General features: G+C 43.5%; 3 protein-coding genes across 3 annotated transcripts; 2 read left to right on the top strand and 1 right to left on the bottom strand.

Annotated features, from left to right (window-relative positions):
* Nucleotides 1–2,982: 2,982 nt before the first annotated feature.
* On the top strand, nucleotides 2,983–5,219 carry LOC101062022 (dihydrofolate reductase). The gene is made up of 7 exons (XM_003967530.3): nucleotides 2,983–3,221; nucleotides 3,609–3,658; nucleotides 3,757–3,862; nucleotides 3,972–4,098; nucleotides 4,181–4,296; nucleotides 4,759–4,838; nucleotides 5,072–5,219. Exons 1-7 carry the CDS (start codon nucleotides 3,121–3,123, stop codon nucleotides 5,110–5,112), a joined length of 621 nt encoding a protein of 206 aa, XP_003967579.2. The 5' UTR covers nucleotides 2,983–3,120; the 3' UTR covers nucleotides 5,113–5,219.
* Nucleotides 5,220–7,513: 2,294 nt separating this feature from the next.
* On the bottom strand, nucleotides 7,514–9,691 carry mterf2 (mitochondrial transcription termination factor 2). Its single transcript, XM_003967423.3, has 2 exons — nucleotides 9,627–9,691; nucleotides 7,514–8,808 (listed from the first exon to the last, which is right to left on the bottom strand). Exons 1-2 carry the CDS (start codon nucleotides 9,679–9,681, stop codon nucleotides 7,655–7,657), a joined length of 1,209 nt encoding a protein of 402 aa, XP_003967472.2. The 5' UTR covers nucleotides 9,682–9,691; the 3' UTR covers nucleotides 7,514–7,654.
* Nucleotides 9,692–17,435: 7,744 nt separating this feature from the next.
* LOC101077034 (carbohydrate sulfotransferase 1) lies at nucleotides 17,436–22,462 on the top strand. Its single transcript, XM_003967422.2, is given in 4 exon segments — nucleotides 17,436–17,581; nucleotides 20,486–20,657; nucleotides 21,133–21,491; nucleotides 21,493–22,462. Coding segments are annotated over 4 exon segments (1,290 nt in total). The 5' UTR covers nucleotides 17,436–17,578; the 3' UTR covers nucleotides 22,249–22,462.
* Nucleotides 22,463–26,027: the final 3,565 nt, after the last annotated feature.

Here is a 26,027-nt window from a genome sequence, read left to right as displayed (position 1 = left end):
GGGGGGGGTTTACTATGGAAAAATGGGGTGTTCAAAAAGGGCATAAAAACATAACTCTTATATCCATGCTTAGCCCTAAAGTTACTGAAAAGCGATGATGCAGTTCAAGTCAAATATAATGTTCATATGAGGATATTTTTGTGGCACTTAAACCAGAGGGGGCCCATTGGTGCCTCGAAGGTTAGTACATTGAAATTAGCTAGAAGTTTTCTGATGATGTTTTGTCTGGACAGAAATATTTGGACTGCACTGGACCAATAAAAGACAAACGTCTTTTACTGCCACCGCAGGTCTGTGTAACAACTACAACTACAATGTAAATACAGGAAAGTCTAGATTATTTAAAAGAAATATGTTTAACATTAAAGCACACAATTTTGATGTGAACCAACAAAGTCGTTCAGTTTAAAAAATACAACAAAAAACCCTCTTGTCTCTTGAGTTGAGTATTATCAGGAAGAAGCAGATGAACCAAACCTAAGCAGCAAATTTCAGGTGAGGACATCAACGTTTCATTTATAACTCTCCCTAAATCCAAACGCACCATTATAATCAAGTGCTGATCCAGATCACCACAGCTATGTTTATTATCAAATGGTAATACACCTAAACTGGATAGCTGAACAGTCACTGTTTACACTTCGTGACACCAATTACAGTGTTTTCATACTGAGGAGATCAGAATCAACCAGTTAATTCTGTAAAACACGTGGCTGCGAGGTGTTTCGGTCTGATGTTCCGGTCTTATCATCAGCAATAAAGAGTTGCTGAATACTTATGAGTCCTCGGAATAAATCCGAGCCTCTTTGATTACTGAACATAAAAATATGTGTTCATTTCTGCAGAAATACATGAGGCGTTTGGCCAGATTGAGCTGCTAATCTCCACGGATTTTAGAAACTGGAAGGTAAAACTGGATTTCACACTCGGATCTAGCGATGTGCTCAAAGATCAGGCGTGCGTGAGTCGCTCTTTAATCCGTTTTGTTGGGTTCGTTGTGCTCCCTCATCTCCTCTCCAGCGCGCGTTACTCTGCAGCTGCGTCGAACCTTTGTGCGTCAGTGCTCCACTGACAGGGTGACGCATGTGTGCCCGGACACCGTGGCCCTCCGAGGCTCAGCGTTTCATGTTCTGGAACAACTTTGAGGAGTGTCAGATGATTCCGTGATTTCCGTCACATTTAATAGCTTTAGTTCCACGTGGATTGAGGAACGAACTGATTGGAGTGAATCACTGCCAATTAATATTGACCCAAGGCTTCAAAAACTGAGCTCAACTTTTGTCCGTTTTGCACAGTTTATTTCTCCTGACATGCAACAGGACATTATAGGATGGAAACCGCGTTTATTTAAAGTTTAATGCTTTCATATTTTCCTTATAAATGGTACAATATGATCAATAATGTGGGATCCTTGCTTGATTCATGCGACTGCCTCTAATACTACTGTCATTTCTGAGATCTTAGATACGATTAAATGTGTCTCAAAGTTCAATGTGAGCCAGATCTGAGCCCTGCCAGTGGATTAGTGTCATTCTATTTTTAAAAAAAGATGAATAAAAATATGAAAAGGCAATTAAATGCCTGTTTTTAAACCCTGCATCACGTCATGGACATGGTTGTGCTGCCTTAGGTCCCTGGGTTTATCTGATGGAAAGAAAAAAAAGGGAAATTTCATAGAAAATGTGACTCGCTTGATTTATATTCCTTCATGTGTGTTGAACACCGGCGTCATCAGTTGATTACAGCTCCGAGTCCTGGAAGGAAATTAATAATGTGAGAGAAGAACCATTTATCTTTATTTTCATAACCTTTGCTGTGGTATTATAGAATTTATACATTGGTGCCTCAACAGAACCTTTGTGTCAGTGTAGAAGCATGGAAAAAGAACTGGAGGCATCTATATTTTATTCTTTATAAATATATACATTATCCATTATATACGTTATACATTAGAAACATACTGACTATCCATCAGGTATCAGGCTTTTGGTTTTTTAAAGAAGGTTTCCTTTAACTTTGTAGTTTGTTCTTTGAGCAGGTGATGGATTATAATCAGTTTAGATTGTCAAAAGGTTTAAAATGTGATAAATTTAATTTTCCCATTTGTTATTCAGACAGGACAATGCTTTTTATTCATCAGTAATCAGTGCATCCCAAACTAATCTGCTTTCATTCAGAATAAACTTATTCATACTGATCTGGCTCCACGAGAAAAATATGTAAATGTGAATGTTTCTGCTATAATCTGTTACTAAATAGGATTGCTGGAACTAAAATCTTCCAGAAAACTGTTTTAATCTGTAATTACATTCTTACTTGTTTATACTTACATGCATACTCGTTTCTTCACTCCTGTCTGCCTGAAATCTCTCAAAATCTCTATCATCATCCCTGAATGCTTCAATACTCGGAATATTACAGTGTGTTTCTGAGATTTTGGCCTCAAAGACCCCAGCCGACCCCCCACACTCACTTAAGAGGCATGACGACCATCAACTGAAAATCCACCATGTGATTCATTAGGGTCTCACAAGCCAAGATGTGACAGCAAAAAGCAAATCGTTGCTCCACGCTGCTGCCTTCATGTGACCCGCCGGGGTCACATAGGCTGCTGAAGCGTTCAAGATGTCTGACAAATCTCGTAATCCACCGAAATGTCTTATTATTTATTTATTTACTGACTCGATATCTCCCCTCTTCCTAGGATGTCAACATTGGAGACAGCCTGGACCACAGCTCATCCCGCTGTTACCATGGAGATCCAGTCTTTCTTAATTAATGCGGCTTGTTCTGCAAACATTGTTTTCCCCCTTCTTTGTCTTTGACTTGTTTTTCTTTCTTTCTTTTTTCACAAATATGTGATATATTTAGGGATGTATCAAAGTTGTCGAAGAAGACTTGTGCTGCGTTTAATGACTCTCTGCAAATGAATGTGCAGCAAGAGGGAATCCGGCCGTGTGGCTCCAGGGTGACTAAAGATCAACGTGTCCTAACGAAGTCCTGGTCCTGTGGGCGGCGACAGCTCCGCTCACACTTCCTTAAATCTCCCCCTTCACACACGCTCGGTCGGTGCGCGTCGCCAGCCCTGATCCGGTCCCGTTGACTCGCTGTCTGCTGGAAATGGAAGCGGCCAAAGGGAACAAGAAACCCGTGCGTGTCATCGCGGCAGTTTGTAACAACAGGGGCATTGGGAAAGACAACCAAATGCCCTGGAGTATACCGTAAGTGCGCGTCACTGAGAACTTTGGACTGGGTAAGAGTTCAGGGCTCTTAGAGATGAAAGTTAAACAAACAAAGCTGCAAGGGACGGGTTTGGTTTATTTCTCGTCAATGACCCAATTTATTGATTACTGCTGAGCAAGTGGTGCGCAGGCTTTCGTATTGTAGCCTCCAAGGATAGAGCACAACTGCAAGGCTGCTGTCGTTTATATTATCTATCTCTTAAAGTGTCAGGAACTTCTTGTTCTAGAAAATTATTGAGCCAACGCATCCGTTGCAGACCCAAGAAGAGTTAATGATGATTGCAGCCCAGACCTTTAAAGTAATACGGGCACATATTTTAACAGTCAAAGGGTTTCTGCATCCTTTGATTAAAGTGTCTCTTTCAGGGCTGAGTTCCAGTATTTCCTGAACACTGTGACGAGGGTGTCGAGACCAGGTGATACTGCATCATGTGTCAGAGGTTGCTTCCACTTCATGCTATCAATGCTTTCTCACTTGCATCACTTTTGTTCCATTTTTTTCTGTCTCCTTTAGGAAACATGAACATGATGGTCTGGGGGAAACAGTGTTGGGTCTCCCATCCTGACTCCACCTTCCCGTTGCCCAATATTCTGCATGCAGTGCTCAGCAAGACGCTGTTGTGAGTGAACGCAACACATTTTTATCTGGTTTTTATTGTCCATTGTCCAGTGTTTCTCTGGATATGGACCAGCTCAATTCAGCCCTATTGGCTGTTTGTCCTTCCACAGCACTGTCCCAGATCATGCCCACTTTTTGTGTGAAAGCTTGGATGCTGCCGTCCGCTTGGCCTCAGAGCCCCCGCTCGCAGACCTGATTGAGATCATCTGGATTGTTGGAGGAGTGCAGGTTTACAAGGTAAAGGACGGGTTGTTAAGTACTGCGTTTCTTTGCTGTTAAAGTTCTTCTGCTTAATTGTGTCACGTGTGCTTGTTATTAGGAAGCGATGGAGCACCCGCGGTGCGACTTAATCTACCTGACTGACATCATGGCAGAGTTTGAATGCGACGTCTTCTTCCCCGAGTTCGACAAAAAGCTGTTTGAAGTCCAAGACAGGTACGTTCAAAGCTCCTTAACAGACACCTTCAGATGTTAACTTGCTCCTCATCAGAAGAGGAACATAAATCAGATGAGAACGCGAGCCTCTGCTCTCGTCTTCTGACGACAGAGGAATTCTACAACTGTGAATCTCTAGCCGTGTCAGCGAAAGCAGGAAGGGAACTAGCGGAAAAAATGTGTCAAATCACCGGTCTCAGCTGATCATCTTCTTTGATCTCAGACAGTTATGTTTTTACATCTGAGATTGCTATGGAGACAAAAACAACCTGCAGACATTCCATTAATTTCACTAATATATGTTTAGCTTTGAAGGACACTCTGAAACTGCAGGTTTTTATCCCAACATGACAGATATGAAGACGATTGCGTATCATCAGGTCTCAATGGCATCGGCTTTCTTGAACGCTACTCAACTTCCCTCAAATCCACCAGATCTCTTTTCTTGTGCTCGCAATCTAGTTTTCCAGACGTCCCCAACGGGATCCAAGAGGATAACGGAATCAAGTACAAATGTCAAGTGTACAAGAGAAAGACTGCAGGTAAAGACCAGCAGTGATCATCAGCAGAGCTGTTTAAGACGACATGACTAGAGCTGTGCCACTAGTTTATTTTAAAGCTATTAACTGTTTGAAGTAACTTGTTCCATTGGTACAGTTTTAATGATTAAGTCATTATCATTTTGTGTTTTTTGTTTGTTTGATTATTATTTGTTTTTGTTCTTTTAATTATAACGTCATCCTTGTCGGGTTTAATCTGATTCTTCTGCCACTAGATGGAGCCAAACCAGAGGAAGAAACGCACAGCATCCTTTAACTTTATCGGGCACATACTGCGGTTATAAAATAAGATTATGTCACCATTTAGTATTGACATCGAACATTAAAACAGTGTTGTTTTTTAAATTAAAAGATCTCTGTCTATGCAGTGTTTCGCATGCATGTTTCACAACAAAGAAAAATACTTAAAACTACTCTATAGTGAATTAAGAGAAAAATATATTTTTTTGCTGAAATATGACAGCTATTATATAAATCACTTGTCAACTAAACTAAGGTTTATTTTAACAAATATGACATCTATGGGGATATTGATCACATGCATGAATATATAAGCATGTTGACCATTCTACCACTGTATCCTGGCCTGCGTTCGGGTCCTGTTCAACCCCCGTTTCGTAACAGCTGTTCTAGTACACAAGGTCACAAAATACCCTGATAACAATTGCTTCCAAGTCAGAGTAAAGTAGCATATACATTACACTAGGAGATTTATATTTTAAATTATTTTAATCACATATAAACTCTCACACACACAGACTGCTGAAATTAAACAGGAATGTCCCGAGGCTTGTGAGGGAAAAACAGGCCATCCTCAACAACAAAGTATATTTTGAATACATAGCATACATATTCAGAAATATTCTGTCTGTTCTGTGTTTTATTAGCATGAATGTGTGGATGAGCACATCCACAGTTATCGCTATTGCAGTTTTATGTGAGTGCTAATTCTATTAAGATTATACATGTGCTGAACTTGAGCTGAAAGTAGTAATGGATTAATGATATATGGGAACATAATTTACATTTATCTAAACTCTATTTAGACTTCCTCTTTTAGGTTTTAAATAAGTTTTAAAACTTCATTTTTTGCCATGGGAGAACACCAGAGCAACAGCAGAAGCCCATTTATCTTCTCTGAACATGTTTTAATACCACTTGCGAAGGGCAATAAGACCATTAGTCAGTGAGGGGAAGCTCTCCACAGGGTGCACAATCAATTAGCAGAAAAAAATAAATAAATAATAAGCCAGCAAATTCACTCACTAAAACGGCATCTAAATGTGAAGCTGCTGGTGGTCTTCTGGTGCTCTGAAATAGACAACACTGACAGGTTGCATGAGAGTGACATAATGGCTCATCAGAGGAACATTAAACAGCTTTTATTTGTCCACGTCTGCCAGGATCTAATCAAACGCCACTACATCACGCTCCTGTGGAGTTTGCTTCCCAAAGTCATTTTAATCAATCCATAGGTGCAAAATGAGACCAGTCCAGCTGTCTGGCAGTCTGTAACATGCACCATCTGAGCAGAGCCTCCACTTTCTGATTCTATTTCACACCTCAGAACACAGCTGCCCCTGAATGGACTAACTATACCAACGTGCCCCAGCGGTCATCGGCTCATCATCTGCTTCATCTGGAAATCATGGCTTTTAATTGCATGTGTCATCCGTTCCGGTAACTGCCCCCCTTTAGTATGGCGAACATCAACCTCTGTCGTGTTTGAAATAAAAATGGATGATTTATTCTTCCTCTTATTAACCTCTCTCGCTTGTATGTGCAGTTCATCAGACCGAGAACGAGGATGAGCAAAGCAATAGCGACATATTACCTCCCGGGGCCTTGTTGTCTCGTGTGCCTCTTCTTGATTTATTAATCAGAAAATCAAGATGGGGTCAGTAGGGGGGCATCCTGCGCTTTGGTTGACGTTGGGAAAGTAGAGAGTTTAGGCATCCATCCGCTGAGGTCACACTGATTACCTGATGCGCTCAAGCCTCCATCCGCAGCACAGAGGCTATTTCTAAAGCCCTGGGGCCATGTGCAGCGATGCAGATATAGGAAGTGGGAGGTAAAGGTGTATTCCCTGCTATATCTGGATAAACAGTCCCGGCTTCTTTCGATTGTGACCAAAGTCACCTAAAAACACTTAAGATCTAACAGTTTCTCCTGGTTTTTTAGAACTACTGGTGTCATTACCAGGAAACTGACTTAACTAGTTCATTAATCAGTTATATGAAAAGGACCATAATAAAAGCTTTGAGATGGTCGATAACAATTAAAATCAGAGATCCTGTCATGCTTTTCCCCAAAGAGTTGCGGAGCCAAGGACGAGTTATAATAACAAGACACCGCACAGGTTTGAAGTGTCCTCTGTCCCACTGGGGAATGTTAGATGAGTCAGTGCATCTGTCATCTAACCACTGTGGCTTATGTAATTGTGTAACTTAATTTGCAAATACACCTTGATGGATTTTTCCACTCCTACTGCTGTTTATCTTTAAAACCCGAATGTTAAATCATTCCATTTGGTAAATTTATGCATTCTGTCTCAAGAGTCCTGCTGTTTAATAAGTGCAGTTAGTTAATATGCTTTTTATCTCCCTGTATTGGAGATTTTGGCAGAGAGTAGGAACAAAGTATTGTTTTCTTTGCCTTAGTATGAAAATAAAGCATTTAATTGGCAACATCAATAGCTTTATCTCTTCTGAGGGGTGTCAAATGAGCGCACCACTGAGATTAAAAACTGACAGTCGGAACAGGAACATAGTCAGACAATTTTAATGCAAGTAAAAATGTCAATCATCTCCTTTTAGGGGAGCAACGGGGTTAAAAATAGGTCTCTCTCTACGCAGCTGTAGCTTCCCACAGTTCATCTCAAAGTCCTTCTTTGTGCCATTCAGGACCTCCAGACTACCAGTTCTAACATCATAACGGAGTGATTTCAGCTGCTGGATGCGATATTTAACTATCTGTGAGGTCAGTTCTAAAACAGTAGGAGTCTCCTTGAGTTGGGACACGCTGATGCCGGCATGGAGAAGGCCGTCTATGCGCTCAGAAAGCGCAGCTTCAGGGTAGTAAAGCAATGCCGGGCATTTTAGAACGATGTTTCGCAGCTCGGCCCCAGAACAGCCTAATGTGTCCTGAGAGTACGCCAGGGTGCGATACATGCCATCTGGGCTCAGCTCAGTGACAAAGCCCCTGAGTTTGGAGAGCAGGTGGAGAAGCTCTGCGCTGCTGAAGCCTCGGTCTCGTAAAAACAGCAGATTCTGCTTTAGCACCTCTGGAGGCTTCAGGAGCACAAACGGATTCTGGCTCAGCAGCTTCTGGAGCCAGATCTTCATGTTGAGCTCGTCTCCCCCGAGCTCCTGGTACGTCTGCTGAAGAGTGTGCACCATCGTCTTGTTCTGCGTGACTGGACGGCTGAAGCTCTGGGGAGCAGTGGCCATGAGCTTAGTGATGATTCTCTTGTTGAGGTTCAGACTCTGGAAGTAAGTGATGTTGTCCTGCTGGTTGTTATGGTGGCTGGAGGAAGTGAAGAAAGAGGCTGGGAATTTCTCTATAATACCAACCAAGTCTTTCTGACTGGAGCACACAGACATCCACAGCTCCCTCTGAGCTTGAATGTGCTTCGGATGACAGAGAACTGCCTCAGGGTGACTTGTAAAGATCCGAGCAATGCTGAGTTCTGAGGCCCCAATGTCTTTTAGCAGACAAGCGATCTCTTTCGGATAGGCTGGGCTCTGACAAAGAACCCAGCCCTTGAGTTTTCGGACCTTTTGGATGTCCACAGAGAGGTGATAGAGATCCTCCACTATCTGCTGATTTTCTGCCGAGCTCTGGGTTGCACATGTCCTTAGGTTAAAGTGTAAAGGTGTAACACACTGGCACCGGAGGCACAGGGATGCTGCAACCAAGCGCAACATTAAGGCAAAGTCCTGAGGCCGGTTGCCTAAAGTGAAAGAAGAAATTGCAGTAGATGATGACACTGATATTAAATAAATGTTATAACATATCTACACTTCCCTTCATTAAATAATAACCTGAAGCCAAATATCAGTTAAGCAGACTGTTAACTTGGGGGGAAAATATGTGGAAAAGGTAATCGGGAGCAAACCACCACTACAAGTCACTTCAGTTGGCTTCTTTTGAGGGGGAACTTAGTAGATATAAACTTGGCTTTTAATGAAGCAAACAATGTCAAACAACGACAGCTCTATTAGGGAAATGCACAGTAAAACAAATTACATTTTGAAAACCATTATTAGAAAAAATAGCGATTCGGGACTATCCGCATCGCCCATAATTTCATAGCTCCCATAAATTTCAAAAGAAATATTTAGGGGGGGGAGATGGCTTAATTAATCTCTGTCACAGAACGGCTCAGAAATATGACTACAGTATTAGACAACACTCCTTTCCGAAGGAAACAAGCAAGCGGTTATAAAACCAGCCGGTCAAGGACATCGTATTTCACAGCTAATAACAGCTGCATCCAGTGCAGACTTGGTGGCTGAGTTGGCATCACAACGTTTTGAAATGATGAAATATTCCTTTCTAGAAAGAAAACTGATTAGTCTTTGGGTTTCAAGCCGTATAGCCATATAATCCAGACAGAGGAGAGGAAAAACACAGCGAAATTGTCACCATGTATCATTTGATCAAAAGCGATTTAACATGATCATTGGGTTGAGACACCCAGCATCTATTGATATTTGGAGAGCTTTAGAATCTCTAAATGGTGAATATTTTTAATAGAAACATAACTACCTTTACCGACGGACAGCGGATGTGACGTCACGGACGTTTCTTCTTCTCTTGTCATGTGAACCGAAAGACGGAACCTTGGTTCGAATCCGATCTGTGGCAAGTTAATTTGAAGCAGCACTTTTTTTCTATTGTATAGAACGTAGTCTTCCAAAATTGTATGCATACATAACTTTTTGACCAATTGGGAGTTTTATAGGCTATAATAATCAATACACTTCTACTTTGTGAATATGACAGAGATCCTAGTGTGAAATCATAATTCCAACCTTCACTCTTTCTGCACCACTATGACAAACCACAGATATTTACAATAGCAATATTCTCAAAATCGGGGCATGGAGACATTTAAATTTATTTAAAAAATCGCTAAATAAGTTTCCTGTAAGGTCCAAGATACATTTAAAAAAAAGCCTCTCTCTGAGTATACCTAAAGAAAGAGTCCTACCATAGAACATCTGCCACTGAATTTGGCTGTCAGGATAAATCTGAAGATGTTTTTTTCCAACACAATAATGCCAGATTTTACTTCTATTTACAGGGCCAGTGCAACACTGATACCAACCAGCTTTGCAGAAGACTAGAGATCTTCAGTTGTAACATATGACGTACCCATATCCACTTTCAACCTCTTCACCATCAATGCCATTTCTGAAGAAGTGGGATAAGAATGTTAAATAGTGCCTTAACAGCTTCAATGCTAGCAGGCAAGTACTGCTTTACAGCTCACAGTGGTACAGTAGATGTGAGTAATGTGGAGGACCTTTCAAGAGTGTCAAAGAGCATTTTCCCTGGATGAGCGCACCAACTCTGCAGACTGAAATTGACCTGCTGAAAAATGTGGTTTGAAGCAACTGTACACAGTGATGCACTGTGATTGCTACCTTTTAAACTGAAACAGCTGCAAAGGAAAACATTGTCCTCACCAAGAAAGCAATAATTTTGCTTATACTCAGTCGTTGCAATGCATTTTGATGAAGCTTCTGTTGTTTGGCATATCCAGCTCACTAACAGCAAAACATTAAAACACTAAAAAACATTTTATCCTGCCCAGTAAATAAGTTTATTTTGGATGGGAAAAAAACATTTTTGTTGAGGCACAGTAAGCATCAGATCAAAATATATTCTCAAAACAGGTTTAATATTTACACATGTTGGACTATCAAGAACAACAACCTTCACATGCAGAGAGTCACTTCTAATAGCCTTTCAGTGTCCTTTTATCAGCCCATATGTCCAGTAATTAAAAGATTTTGGCAAAAATCTGCATCTTAAGCATCAGTTGGTGAGCCTCCAAACCCTGCAGCATATGGGACTCTGATGAGCGTAATCAGTGCAAGGCTTAACTGAAACAAACACACCGTTTTCTCACAGTTGGTGCTTAATCATGATGCTTGATCACCAACTCGGCAAGCTGTTCCCTCTGCAGATAGGAAGCTTCTGAGTCCACAGCCGGGTTCATTATATTTTATGTACTAGTAAACAGATGACATGCCTGAAAGGAAAAGAGGTTTGAGCTGCACAGTCCTCAGAATGGACAAAAGTTGTTTTCTTTTTAGGTCAGGGGAAAGTGAAAAATGACATAAAGCAAAGTCTGTGCTGGTAAAGTGATATTCTTTTGTAAAGTGCTGCTTTTGCTGCTGTTTACACAGATAGTCTTCCATAAAGGAACTTATTTCAACCCTAACTAAAAATTATCACTACCGTAATCTGACAGAGATTAGATCTGTATACTCTGAGGCATATGTGCATAAAACACATATGGGAGTATGTATAAATTCCCTAAGAGCTTTCAATATGTGCACGTGTGTGTGCGTGCGTGTGTGTGTGTGTGTGTGTGTGTGTGTGTGTGTGTGTGTGTGTGTGTGTGTGTGTGCACGTGCACGCGCGTGTGTGTGTGTGTGCGAGCGTGTGCGTGGATAGTGCAGAGCATCAACTGATCATGTAAGACATGAAAGAAGCACACTCAGTCGTGCAGGTCTGCAGCTGATAATAGCCGTGCGCTAATTATCTGATCTGTCCCACCAGCACAAAGGAATGCTGTCAGGGGCAGAGAGGCCCAGCTCTGCGTGACATTTAACTTTGTGGGATTTTTGTTTGTGATGCTCACTGTATCCCTGCGTGTACTAATTATAGATATGTAGGAGATGACGTTGATATTTTAGTCATATTTGACGATGGGCGTGAGTGTGAAGTGCACAGAAAACAGGGATTTTAAAGACTTGGACACTGTTGTTTTGGCAATGAGCATTTGCATCATATGAAGATCTGTAAAGTCCTGCAGAACATATTCATAAAACATATAGAAATGTATTGTTTGTAATTAAGGAGACATCGTAAGAACCAGTTGATTATACTTGTTTTGGAGAAAGGCAGTTCTTCTTAATTCACCTTTACACACTGTTATCTCTCAGTCAAAAAGTTCAACCAAAGATTGCAAATGAGCATGTTAATTAGCTCTGAAACAATGTTACAGGACTGCATCAAAGGCAAAGGAAAATAAGCCGCAATAATAAAAGAAGGTTATTGTTTTTTTGCCTCAGTTTGTGTTTTCCTTTTTCATTTTTACAAGAATAATATTGAAATCTTGAGCTTCGGCTGCCAGATTCTACTACACCCACACGTTTAACCTTTGGCAGCCCTGTAGAGTATTTATATCCTGCAGCAGTAACCAAAAAAAAAAGAAATGTGCTACACTTGCAGGCCTTATTTTGTGAGCCCATATATGATAAATGAAACAAATTATGTTATATATTTGTGCAATAAATGTAAACTAAGTTCTTTATTTTGGGCTAATGAACTCTGCCTACTGCCATGCTTTGTATTAAAAATAACATCAAACAAGATCACTGATCAAGGGGAAAAGAAGAGAAAAACAATCAGATTTAATCTAAAATTAAAGCAGCCAAATATACTCAGAGACAGTCAGACAGCTGAGTCCAGATGAGCAGCGCAGAGCAGTCAGGTGAGCTGGCGGGGGGGACGGGGCCGTGTGGGCTGGTTCGCTCCACGTAGGTCACTTCACAGGTTCGACTGATGGAGATGCAGATGTGCAAGAGGAGCAGCTGCTCCCTCCACTCAGGTGTAATTAGGAACAGGCTCAGTCACACAGAAAGGCCCCAGGAGGCCGAGCGCAGAGGAATCAGCACGCCTCAGAGGAGAACCAGACCCGGCACGCTTCGTTCAGCTTTGAGAGAGTCTTCAAATAGACCAGTTAACTATGTAGGCATCCCACTGAACATCTGCAAATGTGGGAGGGCAAGTTTGAGCTGGGTGGGGTTGAAATACATACATTTGTTCAATGTTAAATCTTGTTGTTTCATTGCTGTTTACATATCACTCTTCTGCTTCTGTCTACCTGCTGTGCTCAAATGCTTTGCTGAAATGAAGCAGATTTTTCACTCTTAAGGTCAAGATCAAGACCCACAAGAATGTTTCCTTGAGATGCTGCTTAATGTCTGCATATTTCATATTTCTTTATGTACTATTCCTGGGCAATAAATCAGCATTAATGTTGTCTTGAGGGACAACACTCAGAAACACAGTAAACCTTAAATTCATGATACTGAGAAGTGGAAAATGGTGGCGTACGGTGGTGTATCAGACTGTAAATTCCAGATCGTCATCTAATTCCCAAATCTTGCTCTGCTCCGTGCATCTTTCCTCTGTTGGTCATATTCTGCAGAACAGATTGCAATATGTGACTCGACTCCCAGCTTGAAGATTATCTGCTTTCTGCCTCTCCCACACGGACTCCCTCACCTCTGCAGGAAAGTCCCAGCTGATGGCTGGTAACTCGATCACTTCTCAGACACCCCTCTCTCCCCCTACTTGTGCCATCAGGAGACCATATTCTGTAGAATCAGCATATCACCGCTCCCTGGTCGCTGAGCCCACTGTGGTCCCATCTCCTGTGAGTTCTCAGGCCCATTACTCCCACAAACATGATGGATGCCAGTGATTTGAGTGCAAAACAGTTGGTGAGATGAAAAGACGTGAACTGGCGAGAACGTGTGTGCCGCTACTGCTGCAGAGGAGCCACAGAGAACATGGGGTACACCTCCCATGAACAACACAGATTACACGCCAGAGAACTGGCGTGTCATCAGAGAACTAGCCCAACACGCAAGATTCACAATGAGAATGCAGAGATAAAATGAGCGTTGTGAAGGGAGGCAGCTGCATGCAAAACAGAAAACAATTTGCACACGAGAGGAGATGATGCATCTGGGATCTTACTTTCCTAACAGTTTACAAGCCAGACGTGTAGAAGTGTCTGTTTGTTTCACATTCCCGCAGCAATTATGCGTGTTATTTTCAGAGGGGCAATCCAAGAGAGACCAGAACCAATCAAATGCCCCGGGCAACAAAAAAAAAAAAAGAAAACCTTCCTCGAGAGGCCTACACTAGCTTTGATTGAAGTCTATAACATAGAGACAAGTGGGCGTCAGGCTGGGGGTGGTGATGGTGTGTGTACAACTCCCCTGTGTGACGCGGCTGGCGGAGAGACGTTGCATCACAGCCAATCATTGGTCGTTTAATACTGCGCTGTGATCAAATTTACTGCCTGATGTTTTTCAAGCATAGAAGCAATTAATCTACCTTGTGTTGCGCAGGTTAGAGGCATCGGGGGATATTTTGGGAGAAGGTGCGTTTATTCCTTCATGCAGGAGCAACATGGAAGGCTCCATTTTTTTGGAGGGGGCATAAACAGCCATTTAGCTATGTTGGAGCAACATATTCAGAGGACAGATTCTGGCAAAAAATCCTGTTGTGTGTGTGTGTGTGAAACATTCCATCTCATCTGCACGCACGATGTTGGCTGATGTGCGGATGAAATTAAAATGCAGGTAATCTCTGTAGGCCAGGCCAGGAAAATGAGACTATCTATATTCGAGAGCCCTGCTGCACAGCCCATCCTCATGCACAGATGGTGTGTGTAAACTTTCCCAAGCTTCCTCCTGTTTTCCTGTCCTTCATCGCTAATGTAATCTCATTCTCTCTCTTTCTCTCTTATTGTCTGGGTCTCCCATCTCTCGTGCCCCATATTTTCCCTTCCTGTCATCATCTTGTGTGTCACTCAATGGGTTTCTCTCTGCCAGCAGCGAAGCACCTCAGCTTGCACAACCGAAATTTAATAAAACAGAGCTTCTGCAAAATTGGATAGCTTGACAGGAACAGCGGGGATGGGTACATGTTAGTGGAAAGCTCCGATCCTAATAAATTCGATACAGTGATGGAGAAGACAAGAAATTTCCTTTAAAATAATCCTGTTGCCCCTTAAAGAAGGCTAAAAGACAGAGAGAGAGAGAGAGAGAGAGAGAGAGAGAGAGAGAGAGAGAGAGAGAGAGAGAGAGAGAGAATTATGTCCAGTTCCTGTGGTTTCTCCCAGATTTGCACAAACACAAAAGCAGCTCCGGGCTAACGGGATATCAGTGGACATTTAATTTAAATACGTGGTGTAAATCATGAGCAGCAACCTTGAAGATGCTTGTCAGGATGGGCACGTTGGCATAATCACTGACTCACTTTCATTCTCTTATTCTGGTTTGTATTTTGGTTTCTTTTGGTTTTCGCTCACTGCGAGGTGCAGTTTTACACCCAGACTTTTGATTTTATCAACCTGGCAATATTGTCATGTTATCACACAAGTACCACATCAGCACTGCTGATGAAAGGAATGGTATCTGATCAATGAAAAAGTATCAGTGAGAATCAAAAAACACTGGAATACGAGGAATGTGTGTATATGGACTTAAAGTTGTATTTCAATGTTTGTATATTGTCTTCTTTTGTGACCTCCAGTTGGCGCAAAATGCTGCCACAGGCACAGGCAAAAACAAATAGTCATTCTGTTTGATCTCCCAGCATAGATTTAGAACATATTTAAGATTTAATGTATGTCTTTAAACTTTTGTCAGTGTGACAGTGGACTGCTCAGTGTTGCTGCAGCTTCCACACTCTGGAACATGCAGGCAGTACATGACTGGTCCCTTTTCAAATCTTGACTCAAACTTTACTTAAACTCTATTTCATAACCTTTTGAAATTGGAATCTCAGGGTCTGATGTTTTCATTTGTCCTTATATGTATCTTTATTTCTGTTATGTAAGGGTGCTTTGCTCACCACAGTTGGAAATTTTCTATGAATACCGGTACACACAACTGACTGATTGTCTCATGAGTAAAACCCCTCAAAATGACAGATTGTCCCAGTCAATATATAAAAGTTCTTAAACTTGGTAAGTCTGCCGATGCTGCAGGGATGAGCAGAGAAACCTGCTATTTGTCACTGAACTGCGTCAACTGAAATCAGATTTCTTTTTTATTGCACTTACAGTATTGCAAGAGAGAGCTGAATAAAGAGGGGAGATTTATTTCCCTCCCTCCTTATCAGAGTCAGACTGCAGCCACAAGCCTTCCTCCTCAGTTTCTATCTGTAGAACTGCTTTCACGCGTGACAAACCAGCTGTAACGTACCAATGGATGCGTTCTAAAATGTGCAGGGTCTGAATTGAAAAAGAAAAAACAACCCATGTGTAGCAGGAAGGTTGTCAAGAGTTGAGATCAGTTCACTCCCCTTAAGATGAAGTACAACTGTCGTGTTCAAGATGAGATATGAGATCATGAATGTGTCGTGGAAGGCTTGTGGATGCGTCAGCCTTTCCTAGAAGTGGAAAATGAAAATGAAAGCCCCATTTCTGTAAAGCACATTTCAGTTAATTCTCTTCGCATTTGGAAATAAAGTGGAAGAAGTCTGACTCTGTCTTATCACCTGCAAGCTTTAACCCTTATCCAGAAGGATGGGAGTGTGTGTTCTCAGCTGCAGAACTGACTGTGTGTGAGCGGCTTGAGTGAAGGGATCCGCGGAGCACAAGACAATCTTGGATCCCTCACAGGTGTTCGGGGCAGCTTGCGTGCTCATAATGTGCAAAGCAAAGCAATAACAACGTGTATCCCTTGTCTGTACACATCCGGGCTCCGCCATTTTTGAGCTAAACTGCAACAGTGTGTTCACTTCTGCAAACACTGAACCACGGTCAGGGGGGAAGCGTGCACATAAACCACCGCTGTTGGAGGTTTCACTCATTTCTTTTCTTGACTCCTCTAACAGCAGGAGAACGTGATGCACCCCCAGATGTTATTAATGTGACTTCAGTCATTGCAAGCATGAGTCTGTCACAGTGGGGGGGGGGGGGGGGGGGGGGTCTGAAAGACTGCAAACAGAACATTCCCGCAATCCCAGAAGTAATAGAGCTGTCACTGGCTGAATCTGACCTCCCGGTAACCCCCACCCCCCGGTGGGGGCAGCGATGGCACATATCCCCTCAGACCCAAGCAGCGGGTGTGAGAGAGGTGGTGAGATGATAGGCACATCTGATAACAGCTCTCGTTCTCACTGGAATGAGGAAAGATAGAGGTCATTGGGCCACTGTCATCTCACCAGCGTGTCTGTGCGTTCGTGCGCGTGGGTTTGGGGGCGTGAGAGTGACAAAAGCACTTTCAGTTGTTGATACTGAGCGAATAAGACCTCACATGTACGAAAATTGGGGGGGGGTTGCACAGACAATTGATGTGTGCGGGGCAAAGCCAGCAAGATCCAATCTAAGCTGTGCGCGTACGTGCAGGTTCGACATTTCCTGACGAGACGTGAAACGTGCCCGCGGCAACGAAGCGTGACGCGCGTCCGGGCAATACTGCATCCAATCAAGAGCCCAGAGCCCCGTCAGTCAGCGTGGTCTCCGGAGGACTGAAGATGCCTCCTCCTCCTCCTCCTCCTCCTCCTCCTCCTCCTCCTCACTCCGCTCCGCGCTGCTTTGCGTCCGCGGCGCATCTGCGGTTCTGAATACGGAGGCAGCGGCGGGCGCAGCTCTGTCTCCACACACTTTCACTAATGCACAGCAGATGACCGGGTAGGCTGAGGATTGAGGAAGATCCATCAGACCCAGCGCGTTGATGGTGAGATAAGAGCTTTCTTTTATTCCCATCCCAGAATAATCTATGGCGCGTTTTTACACACATCCAGCTGTTTTGCTAATGCTCTAATCTGACAGGAGAGTTGTGTATCATCAGGTAACCTGCCAATTACGTCCCCATAGTCACTCACATCCGAGTTTAAATGAGTTGCAGTACTCAGTTTATGGACCTTAACTTGTGATGCCATGCAGGCGGTTATACCTTATTTATTACCTCAACCAGGTTATGTGAGAACCTGCACTTGTTTGTCTTTTAGCAAAATAACTCAAAAAGTTGGGTACGGATTTTAATATAAATGTCAGTAAGTGACGATAATGGGCCAAGGAAGAGCTCGTTAATTTTTGGTGATGTTCCAAGTTAAGGAGGGACTTTGACCTTTAATGATTCACCAGAGCCTCTTGGCTTTGATCACAGAGCGACCCGACATTGTCTTTTAAGGATTTGCAAATTTTTTTCTGCTTCTTGTTTTTGGAAATGACCTTCAGCTTTGCTCAGACTATAATCATGAGAGAATATATGACCATTTTGCTTCTTTATTATTTCAAACTTCAAACTAAATGGATCGTATTACCATATTTTTGTCTTTGTCGAATTTTTTTTTTTTTCTGGCTCCGTTGTATCCAAAAATGCTAATTTTATCATTAGTCACATCTCCAAAATATCACCTGCACAGCCAGAGTTCTTTTTTTTTTAGCATCGTGGACAAAACATACACAGAGATAACCTTTGTTGTTCATGCGTGTGTGGGAAGAATCACGTAGGACGAGATTCATCTCCTCTCGTAACAGAGGAATGAGCCCGTGTAGCCCAGGGTCATCTGCAGCTGCTCCACTCCGCTTCTGGCACCGTGTGTGCGTGCAAGTGTTGGTTTGATATGGAAGACAGAGAGACGACGCTCCTCCTGGCGTTGCCAAACTGTCCTCTTTGTTTTCCAGTACCGGTGGCCACAGTCCAGCCAATAACCACACTCACTCAGAGGATCTGTCCACAGTTAATAGAAAATCTTTGGCACTATTGCATCTCTTCGTCACTGGCATCTCAAATCCCTCAGTCCCAACCTCATCACTGACTACTAACCTCATTTGTTGCCTTTATTCTCCACCCAGGCAATTGCCTCTTCAGCAGGCGCATATGTCATTATCTTCAGTACTTTAGCTGGGAGCATAAGTCAATGCCTGTGTTCTCTGAATTTACAACACAGACCTGCCAGAGAAGCCGGCAGCGCAATGTGTAATCTTTGCCTGATCCAGCCCCCTCCCCGTGTCACACACACTCTATCCCCTGTAAGCACTGTTATTGTGTGAGGGTTACAAAATGTGAGGCCAGCTGAAGCTCCCAGTCACTTTCCAACTGTTGACAGAGTGCCTATTATACCCGCGGTGAGCACAGGAGGAGCTGTAAGCCATGGAGAACGGAGGGCTTCTAAATCAAATTGCTTTCATTCACTGAAGCGTCTGTCTTCCAGAGGGGGTGTGCATCTCCGATCACGACTGAAAAGGGAACAGATCCTGTGGCTGAGGATGTCAGGATGGTCAAAAGTTTCTCCTGATCCACACCTCAGTCATTTGTGGTCGAGGCAGCTTCTTACTTACGACAAGTCCATCCTGCAGATGCTGTTTTTGCAGGATGCTAGCTCGCTTGCCCCCCACCCCACCCACCCACAGAGTGAATGTCTTTGCTTTCCCGCCACTTGTGATTAATGGAATATCAAAAGCCGATCTCGGCTCAGTGTGATGTGTCCTGGGGACAGGAGTCTGCCAGGGACACACAAACGTTATTAATGAGCGAGTCACCCGAAGAGGACGAGGGAGTAAACAGGAAGGCATGATTTATTTTTGCCGGTAATGTGATATTTACCTGTGGTTTGATGATGTTTGCCTCCGTGTGCCCACTTTGAGTGATTACCCACCATCATTCTGATGTAAAGCAACAAATGGATGGCAACATCTCTCCTTTTTTTCTAAAATCCATTTGTGAAAATTGTGTCTTCCCATGCTCGGTCATGCTCAGTGGCAAACAACTAGCAATCGCATAAAAGAAACTTCTTCAGTTGGTTATGTCAAGACAGCTAGCTATATTTATCCAAGCATGTAGCCCTCTAATGGGCTTACAGGCTTAATTACGCATAAGAGAGGAAAAGCAAAATGAAGTGAAATGTAATTATGCAACACTGTCCTGGATAGCAGCGCAATTGTACAGTGGATCGCCACATCACTGCGTTTCTGAGACACACTAATCTTTGATTATTTCTCTATGGAAATAAAATACGAGGCCCGTCTCCCACCGCTAAGTAGTTCTTTGTAAGCCTTTTACGATTAAATAGTAAAAGTTACTCTCCGCACTGTTGGAGAGGCATTTTGTCACAGTAACATTTGGAAAGGAAAAGCTAGCTGTTTTCATTTTGTAGCTGATATGGCATCCACCCAACATCCTACAAGCATTTAACTGAGAATGGAAACAAATGGGAAAGGTGTGAAGCAGCTTGTGTGGTTTTGTTGGCATCACACAATTATCCAAACTGGCTCATTATTACGTTTTAAATAATTTAAACTTAGTTTTAAAGGATTCAAGTATTATAGAAGGGGTAGTTGTTACTATTTTCTTTATAGTTTTTTAAGTCATTAAAGTTGGAAACTATGTTACAACACTGTTTTGCCCACTTTTTTTTAATCTGCATTAACTCAAATTATTTAAAACAACCACAAGGAGAATTTAAATAAGCTCTGTCTACAAATGGGTGAGTTACTCTACTCTCTGTCCTTTCATTATACATTTTAACTGTGATTTGCTCATCAGCTGGGAGAGCCGTGAATGCTTGAAGCTGAAAAATGTATTAAAAATGAATTCCCACTGTGCGTGTCTCTGTGGCTCCCCTGGATACATCAGCGTGAAGAATGTAGGGCCACGGGCGGGGGCAAGATGGAGTGCTCCTGGAAGACAGTGCTGTTGCTGGTATGCGCATCTCTGGGGGTCCAGTACACAGCTATCCGCACCCTGAGGGACTCGGTGCCGGGACCCTGTCAGGGAGCCTACCACTGCCAGTCCAGGCACCACAGAGGTACAGCAAAGAAAATCTTCTACGAGTAAAGCAAAATGAACAGCAAATCCTAAAAATGAGGGATATCCTAAGGACTGGGAAGTGTGTGATTTCCTCTAATTGACCTGATCCCCTTTTGCAGCCCAGCTGCAGTTTCTTTCTGCAACTGTGACATCCGTCCTGCAATCAACACCTCGTCAGCAATAATTGCACGTTAGCTTGTTTGCGCTATATTTAGACATCTGTCATTTCATGAACCCTTCCCCCTCAGAAACCACCAGCAGACAAACTACTCACTCATGCATGTTTACCTTTTTAATTATTTAAGAATTACTGCCTTGATTCCACAACTTCTTCCTGGTTTAAAATTCCCTCTTATGAGTCAATGTCTTGAAAATGGAGAACGGAACTGGCGTGATTTGTAATCACGTATCCAAAGCTGCTATAATTGAGGTTTCAGATAAATGTGTAAGGCTCTGTCGTTCCTCTCTTTAAGACATCAGGTGGAGGGCCCTGTGCGATGACGGCCTGATGCCCAACGAGTCGCCTCGGAAACACATCCTGCTCTTTGCGACCACCCGTAGCGGCTCCTCCTTCACCGGACAGCTTCTCAACCAGCACCCAGAGGTCTTCTACGTGTTTGAGCCCCTCTACCATGTCCAGCAAGCCTTCACTAACTCCAGCAGCAGACTACGCCGCAACCTCGACCGCAGGGCACTTTTGGGAGCTTACAGGGACCTCCTCCTCAATCTGTACACGTGCGACCTCCACTTTATAGAGAATTACATCCGCCCTGAGCCGCAAGAACACGTCACCAGTTCCTTCTTCCGACGGAGCTCCAGCCATGCTCTCTGTTCTCCTCCCTGTGTGCATGGACGGGGTAAACGCAGCATCACCTGACTCACCTGATGAAGCTTGGTGCCCTAAGAAGTGCGGGGCCCTCAACCTCACCCTGGCCTCCCTGTCGTGTCTGTCAAAAGAACATATAGCTATAAAAACTGTGAGGGTCCCCGAGGTGGGAGACCTACGCACCCTGACGGAAGATCCACGTCTGGACCTTAAGATCATCCACCTGGTGAGAGATCCTAGAGCCATCCTCGCCTCGCGCATCATGGCATTTTCAGAGCAGTTCCGGCCTTGGAAGATATGGAACTCCACAGGACGGCAGCCACGATACGTGGACTTGTCGCAGATCACCAGCACGTGCAAAGATATGACCGCCTCTGCAGAGACAGGACTGCAACGACTGGCGTGGTTGCGGGGACGCTACCTGCTGGTTCGTTATGAGGACCTGGCGTTCAACCCAAAAGACAAGGCTGGGGAGATCTACAGATTTGTGGGGCTGGAAATGGAGAGCAGGGTGCAGGCATGGATAACGAAGAACACCAGGAGCAATGGGTCCTCCCAGTCAGAGTGGAACTACAGGTACTCCACCAACAGGGACTCCAGAGCCACAGCAGAGAGCTGGAGGCTTCGGCTCACTTTTGACATTGTGAAGACGGTGCAGGAGCTGTGCACAGATGCTCTGTCGCTGCTGGGATACAAGAAGGTCCATTCAGCAGCCGAGCTTAGGAACTTGTCGCACAGTTTAGTGGAAATCAGGACTTTTTAGACAGGATCAAACATATTACAGGTGCATCAGATGTTATTTATTCTTTTTAAGTAAAAACTGAGGATAAGTGCTTTAATTTTACTAATGGGACCAAATTTTGTGCACATCACTGGCATAGGCACACTTGAACCCTTTTACTAAAAAAAAACACAATTCATTGTATCACCATGGAAAGAAATACGGATGGTTTCCAGAATATGGAGACAGCCATCCTGTGCTGATCAAGTCATGTTTATAGAGACCAAGAAGTGGAACCACATTACTAAATCTTTAGATTTGACCACCAATCTCCAACAGGGCTGCCAATCATGCTGTAACTTTTATATGGCTTCAAACAATGACTTAAAACCAAATCTGACAACTTACAACAGAAAAATCATCTAGGAAACACATATCTGGAAGGCGTGGGGTCTTATTTACTACTGCCCACCAGCAGAGTGTTTCCACTGGTTTCTGCAGCGCACAACGTCTTTTCTATTCCACTTGTTTATTATAAATATGTAGAAATATGTGAAAACATTAATTACTTCTCACCACTGTTTTGTGCTGGATGTGTTTGGCAATTTTTGTCAGTGTGATACTGTTTCTATTTTTTACAATTTTTGAACTAAATCAGGCATGTGTCAGTAACCACGGTGATAAAAAGCATCTCTGATGCGTTTGTGTGTGCTTTCAATCAACAAATAGCTGGAAGAAATGGAAAATGATGCCCGTTTGCTGTCTTTAAATGTGGATTTTGGTGAGTTTGTTGGCAGTAGCAGATGTGCTGACATCTGAATCGCTTCTGTACCTGAGGAGGAAATGATGAGGAGCGTTCAGAGGAACCAGCTGTCTGCGGTGGAATCCAGTCACAGATTACACGGTCGCAGGTTCTCCAGCTCCGACTTTTGTAATGTGTCTGCGTGTAGGAACAGATAACAGGAATGTGTCAACTCCACCTGGCTTGCCAACTTATTTCCATGTTGTGTTGCTCACTTTAGATAAATAACAGTCCCTTTTTTTCTTAAGGAGAGGAAAAGTACAGAGTCAGTCCGCTGATTGATTGCGCTTTTCAGGCTTATCAAATGTGAGCGCTCGGCTGCATTGAAGGCTCGTCTGAGATATGAGCCATGAAAACAAGTCACTTCAAAGTGAAGGGGAGTGCGCGGGATTACTGGAACGGTCACGCCGCTTGAAGCTGGGGTTCAATTGTAATAATGTATTTCTAAATGCCAAGTTCTCCACAGTTTATTGTGGCCTCCCTATATCTCCTGACACCAGGCTGATCTCAGCACAGCCGGAAGAATTGATCTACACATCCAGCTAAGTAGAAACGGGATTTAGGATTCATGCAGCCGACGCCATCAGTCTTTCTTTTGAACTTAATCTGCACGGCTCCACAAACTGGACGCACGGAAAAGCTTTGTGACAACCGACGAGACGCCCTTCTTTGGTTTTTCCATCCACACCCCGACGCACAAAGCTGCAAGCGGCTCAAGTCAGCCTTCAGTTAATTACCCCTTTTCTCCGCCACTCGATGGCAGCAACCTGTTTGTCTCCTCGGCTGCGCTGACAAATTAAGCTCTTATCAATACCAGTTACAAAAAACCACATTCGCGCTGATGATGGGAAATGCAAAGCAGCGAGCGGCTCGTCAGAGCTGCAGAATTTATCGCCTCCCAAGTAATGTCCAAGTCCCGCTGCGATGCAGTCAGAGGGGTTTAATACATCCGCGGCGTAACCTGCCGGCGACGCCATCACGCAGGCTCAACGGATGAGAACAGCAGATTCCAAATGGAGAAGATGCCGCTGGCATCATTCAGCTGCTGGTATTTTATGTTTCCATTTGATAGTACAGCATTTAGCACGCCCGCCAGTCATACATCCACCTGTTAGCCACCACCTGTTCTGGGGGTCAAATGCGTGGTACATAAAACATGTCCGAGGTCTCAAGAACCAGAACAACACTTTAACTTACATTAACTAACTTATCCCCCCCCCCCCCCCCAGTATTGAATGCTTCATTTTCTGCTCCGCATACACAAACAGAAGCGAGATTTGACTTTGAAACCTTCACATATTTCTGACATAATGCATAATAAACAAAATTTCGGTTTCAAAGGGAGGATTGCTGTAGGAGTAGGAAAAAAAACATTACCGCTGGCAAAGAGGATTCAAAGCTGCAGTATGAAAAATCTTGCCTCTGCAGGGCTCCTATCTGCTGTGTGATCGCAGCACTAACAGCTTTTGCTGCGGGGATCAATAAAGAGTCGCATTAATACAGTAGCAACTAATATCATGCTTATTGGATTGAAATGTTTTTCCCCCGCTCATTATGTGGAGTGATAGAAAGTGTTATTGTTGAACTTCAATATTTTTCCACAAACCCTAAAATAGTTGAAATTTTATAGGTTAAAAAAAGTGAATAGAGTTTCTTTTTATGACAGTTGTTCCCTTATTATCAGGGACCCGGTGAGATAATGGCAATCAAACAAATGAGTAAACCAAATCTAATCTCAGATGCCTTTTTTAACATCTTGTCAGTTTCAGACTATCCTAAACCAAGTTGCCGTCTGGTTTATTATAGCTACACCACGGTTGAGAAGCTAATTTAGCCCCACCCTCACAGCCATGTGGCTGTCGGAGAATCACTTTTACAACCTTGGAAAATGTGCTGTTGATCATGAAAATGGACATTTGAATCAGGTGTATTGGTTATTTTGACAGAGCTAATCCATGCAGGTCACCAAGCGCTTGCATGAGTTAAAGGCCTTAATAATCCACAACGAAAACTGTGGGCTGTGTTTTGATGCCTGTTTTTTTTTTCACCCTCTTCCTCCCTACCCCCCCAACCCCCATCCTGACGCACAGCGGGAAACACTATTAGATTCAGGAAAGGCGTCGGCCATAAATCTCCTTCCATTAAAACTAAAGCTCAAAGGCATCAAGGACCGCCTGAACTGGCTCTCAATAATACCGTATGTGATAAGCACATTCTTGACCTTACAGCATCACTGTTGTGTTACAAAATATGCTGTAAATGACTCCCTCCAGCAACCCCCCCCCCCCCACACACACACACACACACACACACACACACCTCTTTCACCCCATCGGTAATCACCAGCCTAAACCATTTGACGACCGTAATGAGATGTTCGAGCAGTGGAGGGTTGTGAGACGCCCTTGGAGTTTCTCCTCCATCTGCAGGTGTGTCATCCAGGTCCATCGCGCCCAGATTGATTCTTTATGGTCCTCGTCTGGGCCAGCGGCCAGAAAGTGTGCAAATTATGAGCTGTCACACCTAAGCGCACGTTTGGATCAAAACCTGTCCTCCCATCTCCTGGAAGCACACACAAACACTCAGGCACCTGCATGTTCCGGCTGCATAATGTACAATTATGGCCACGGACAAGGTGACATCCAGCAGCAGGCCCGAGCAAACCCCCCCCCCCCAAAGAGAGCCATTGATTTGATAAAAGGTCAGAGGCTGCTGAGAGAAGAGCACACACATATCCAAAATGCCATTAAAATCAACTTGAAAGTTCTGTTGATGATTAAGAAAATATCAACTGAATAAATCAGATATCCCTATTTGGAGTCTGACTGGCAGCAAAGATACAACATTTATAATTTCTAGTGCTGACAGCAACTCAAGGCTCTGGATCCCGCAGGTGAAGCGCGGCGGCGTGTATCTGAAGGTTTGGCATCTCCCTTGCTTTTGCGGGGATGAGATTAAAGCATCCACCCATCCCATTGAGCACAGGAACTCCTTCTGCCACATGGAAGCGTTTGTCATT

The sequence above is a fragment of the Takifugu rubripes genome, chromosome 9 (genome assembly GCF_901000725.2).
Source record: "Takifugu rubripes chromosome 9, fTakRub1.2, whole genome shotgun sequence".
NCBI classification, from domain to species: Eukaryota; Metazoa; Chordata; class Actinopteri; order Tetraodontiformes; family Tetraodontidae; genus Takifugu; species Takifugu rubripes.
The sequence above is the reverse complement of the archived record's forward strand: the minus strand, read 5'-3'. Positions and strand labels throughout refer to the sequence as shown.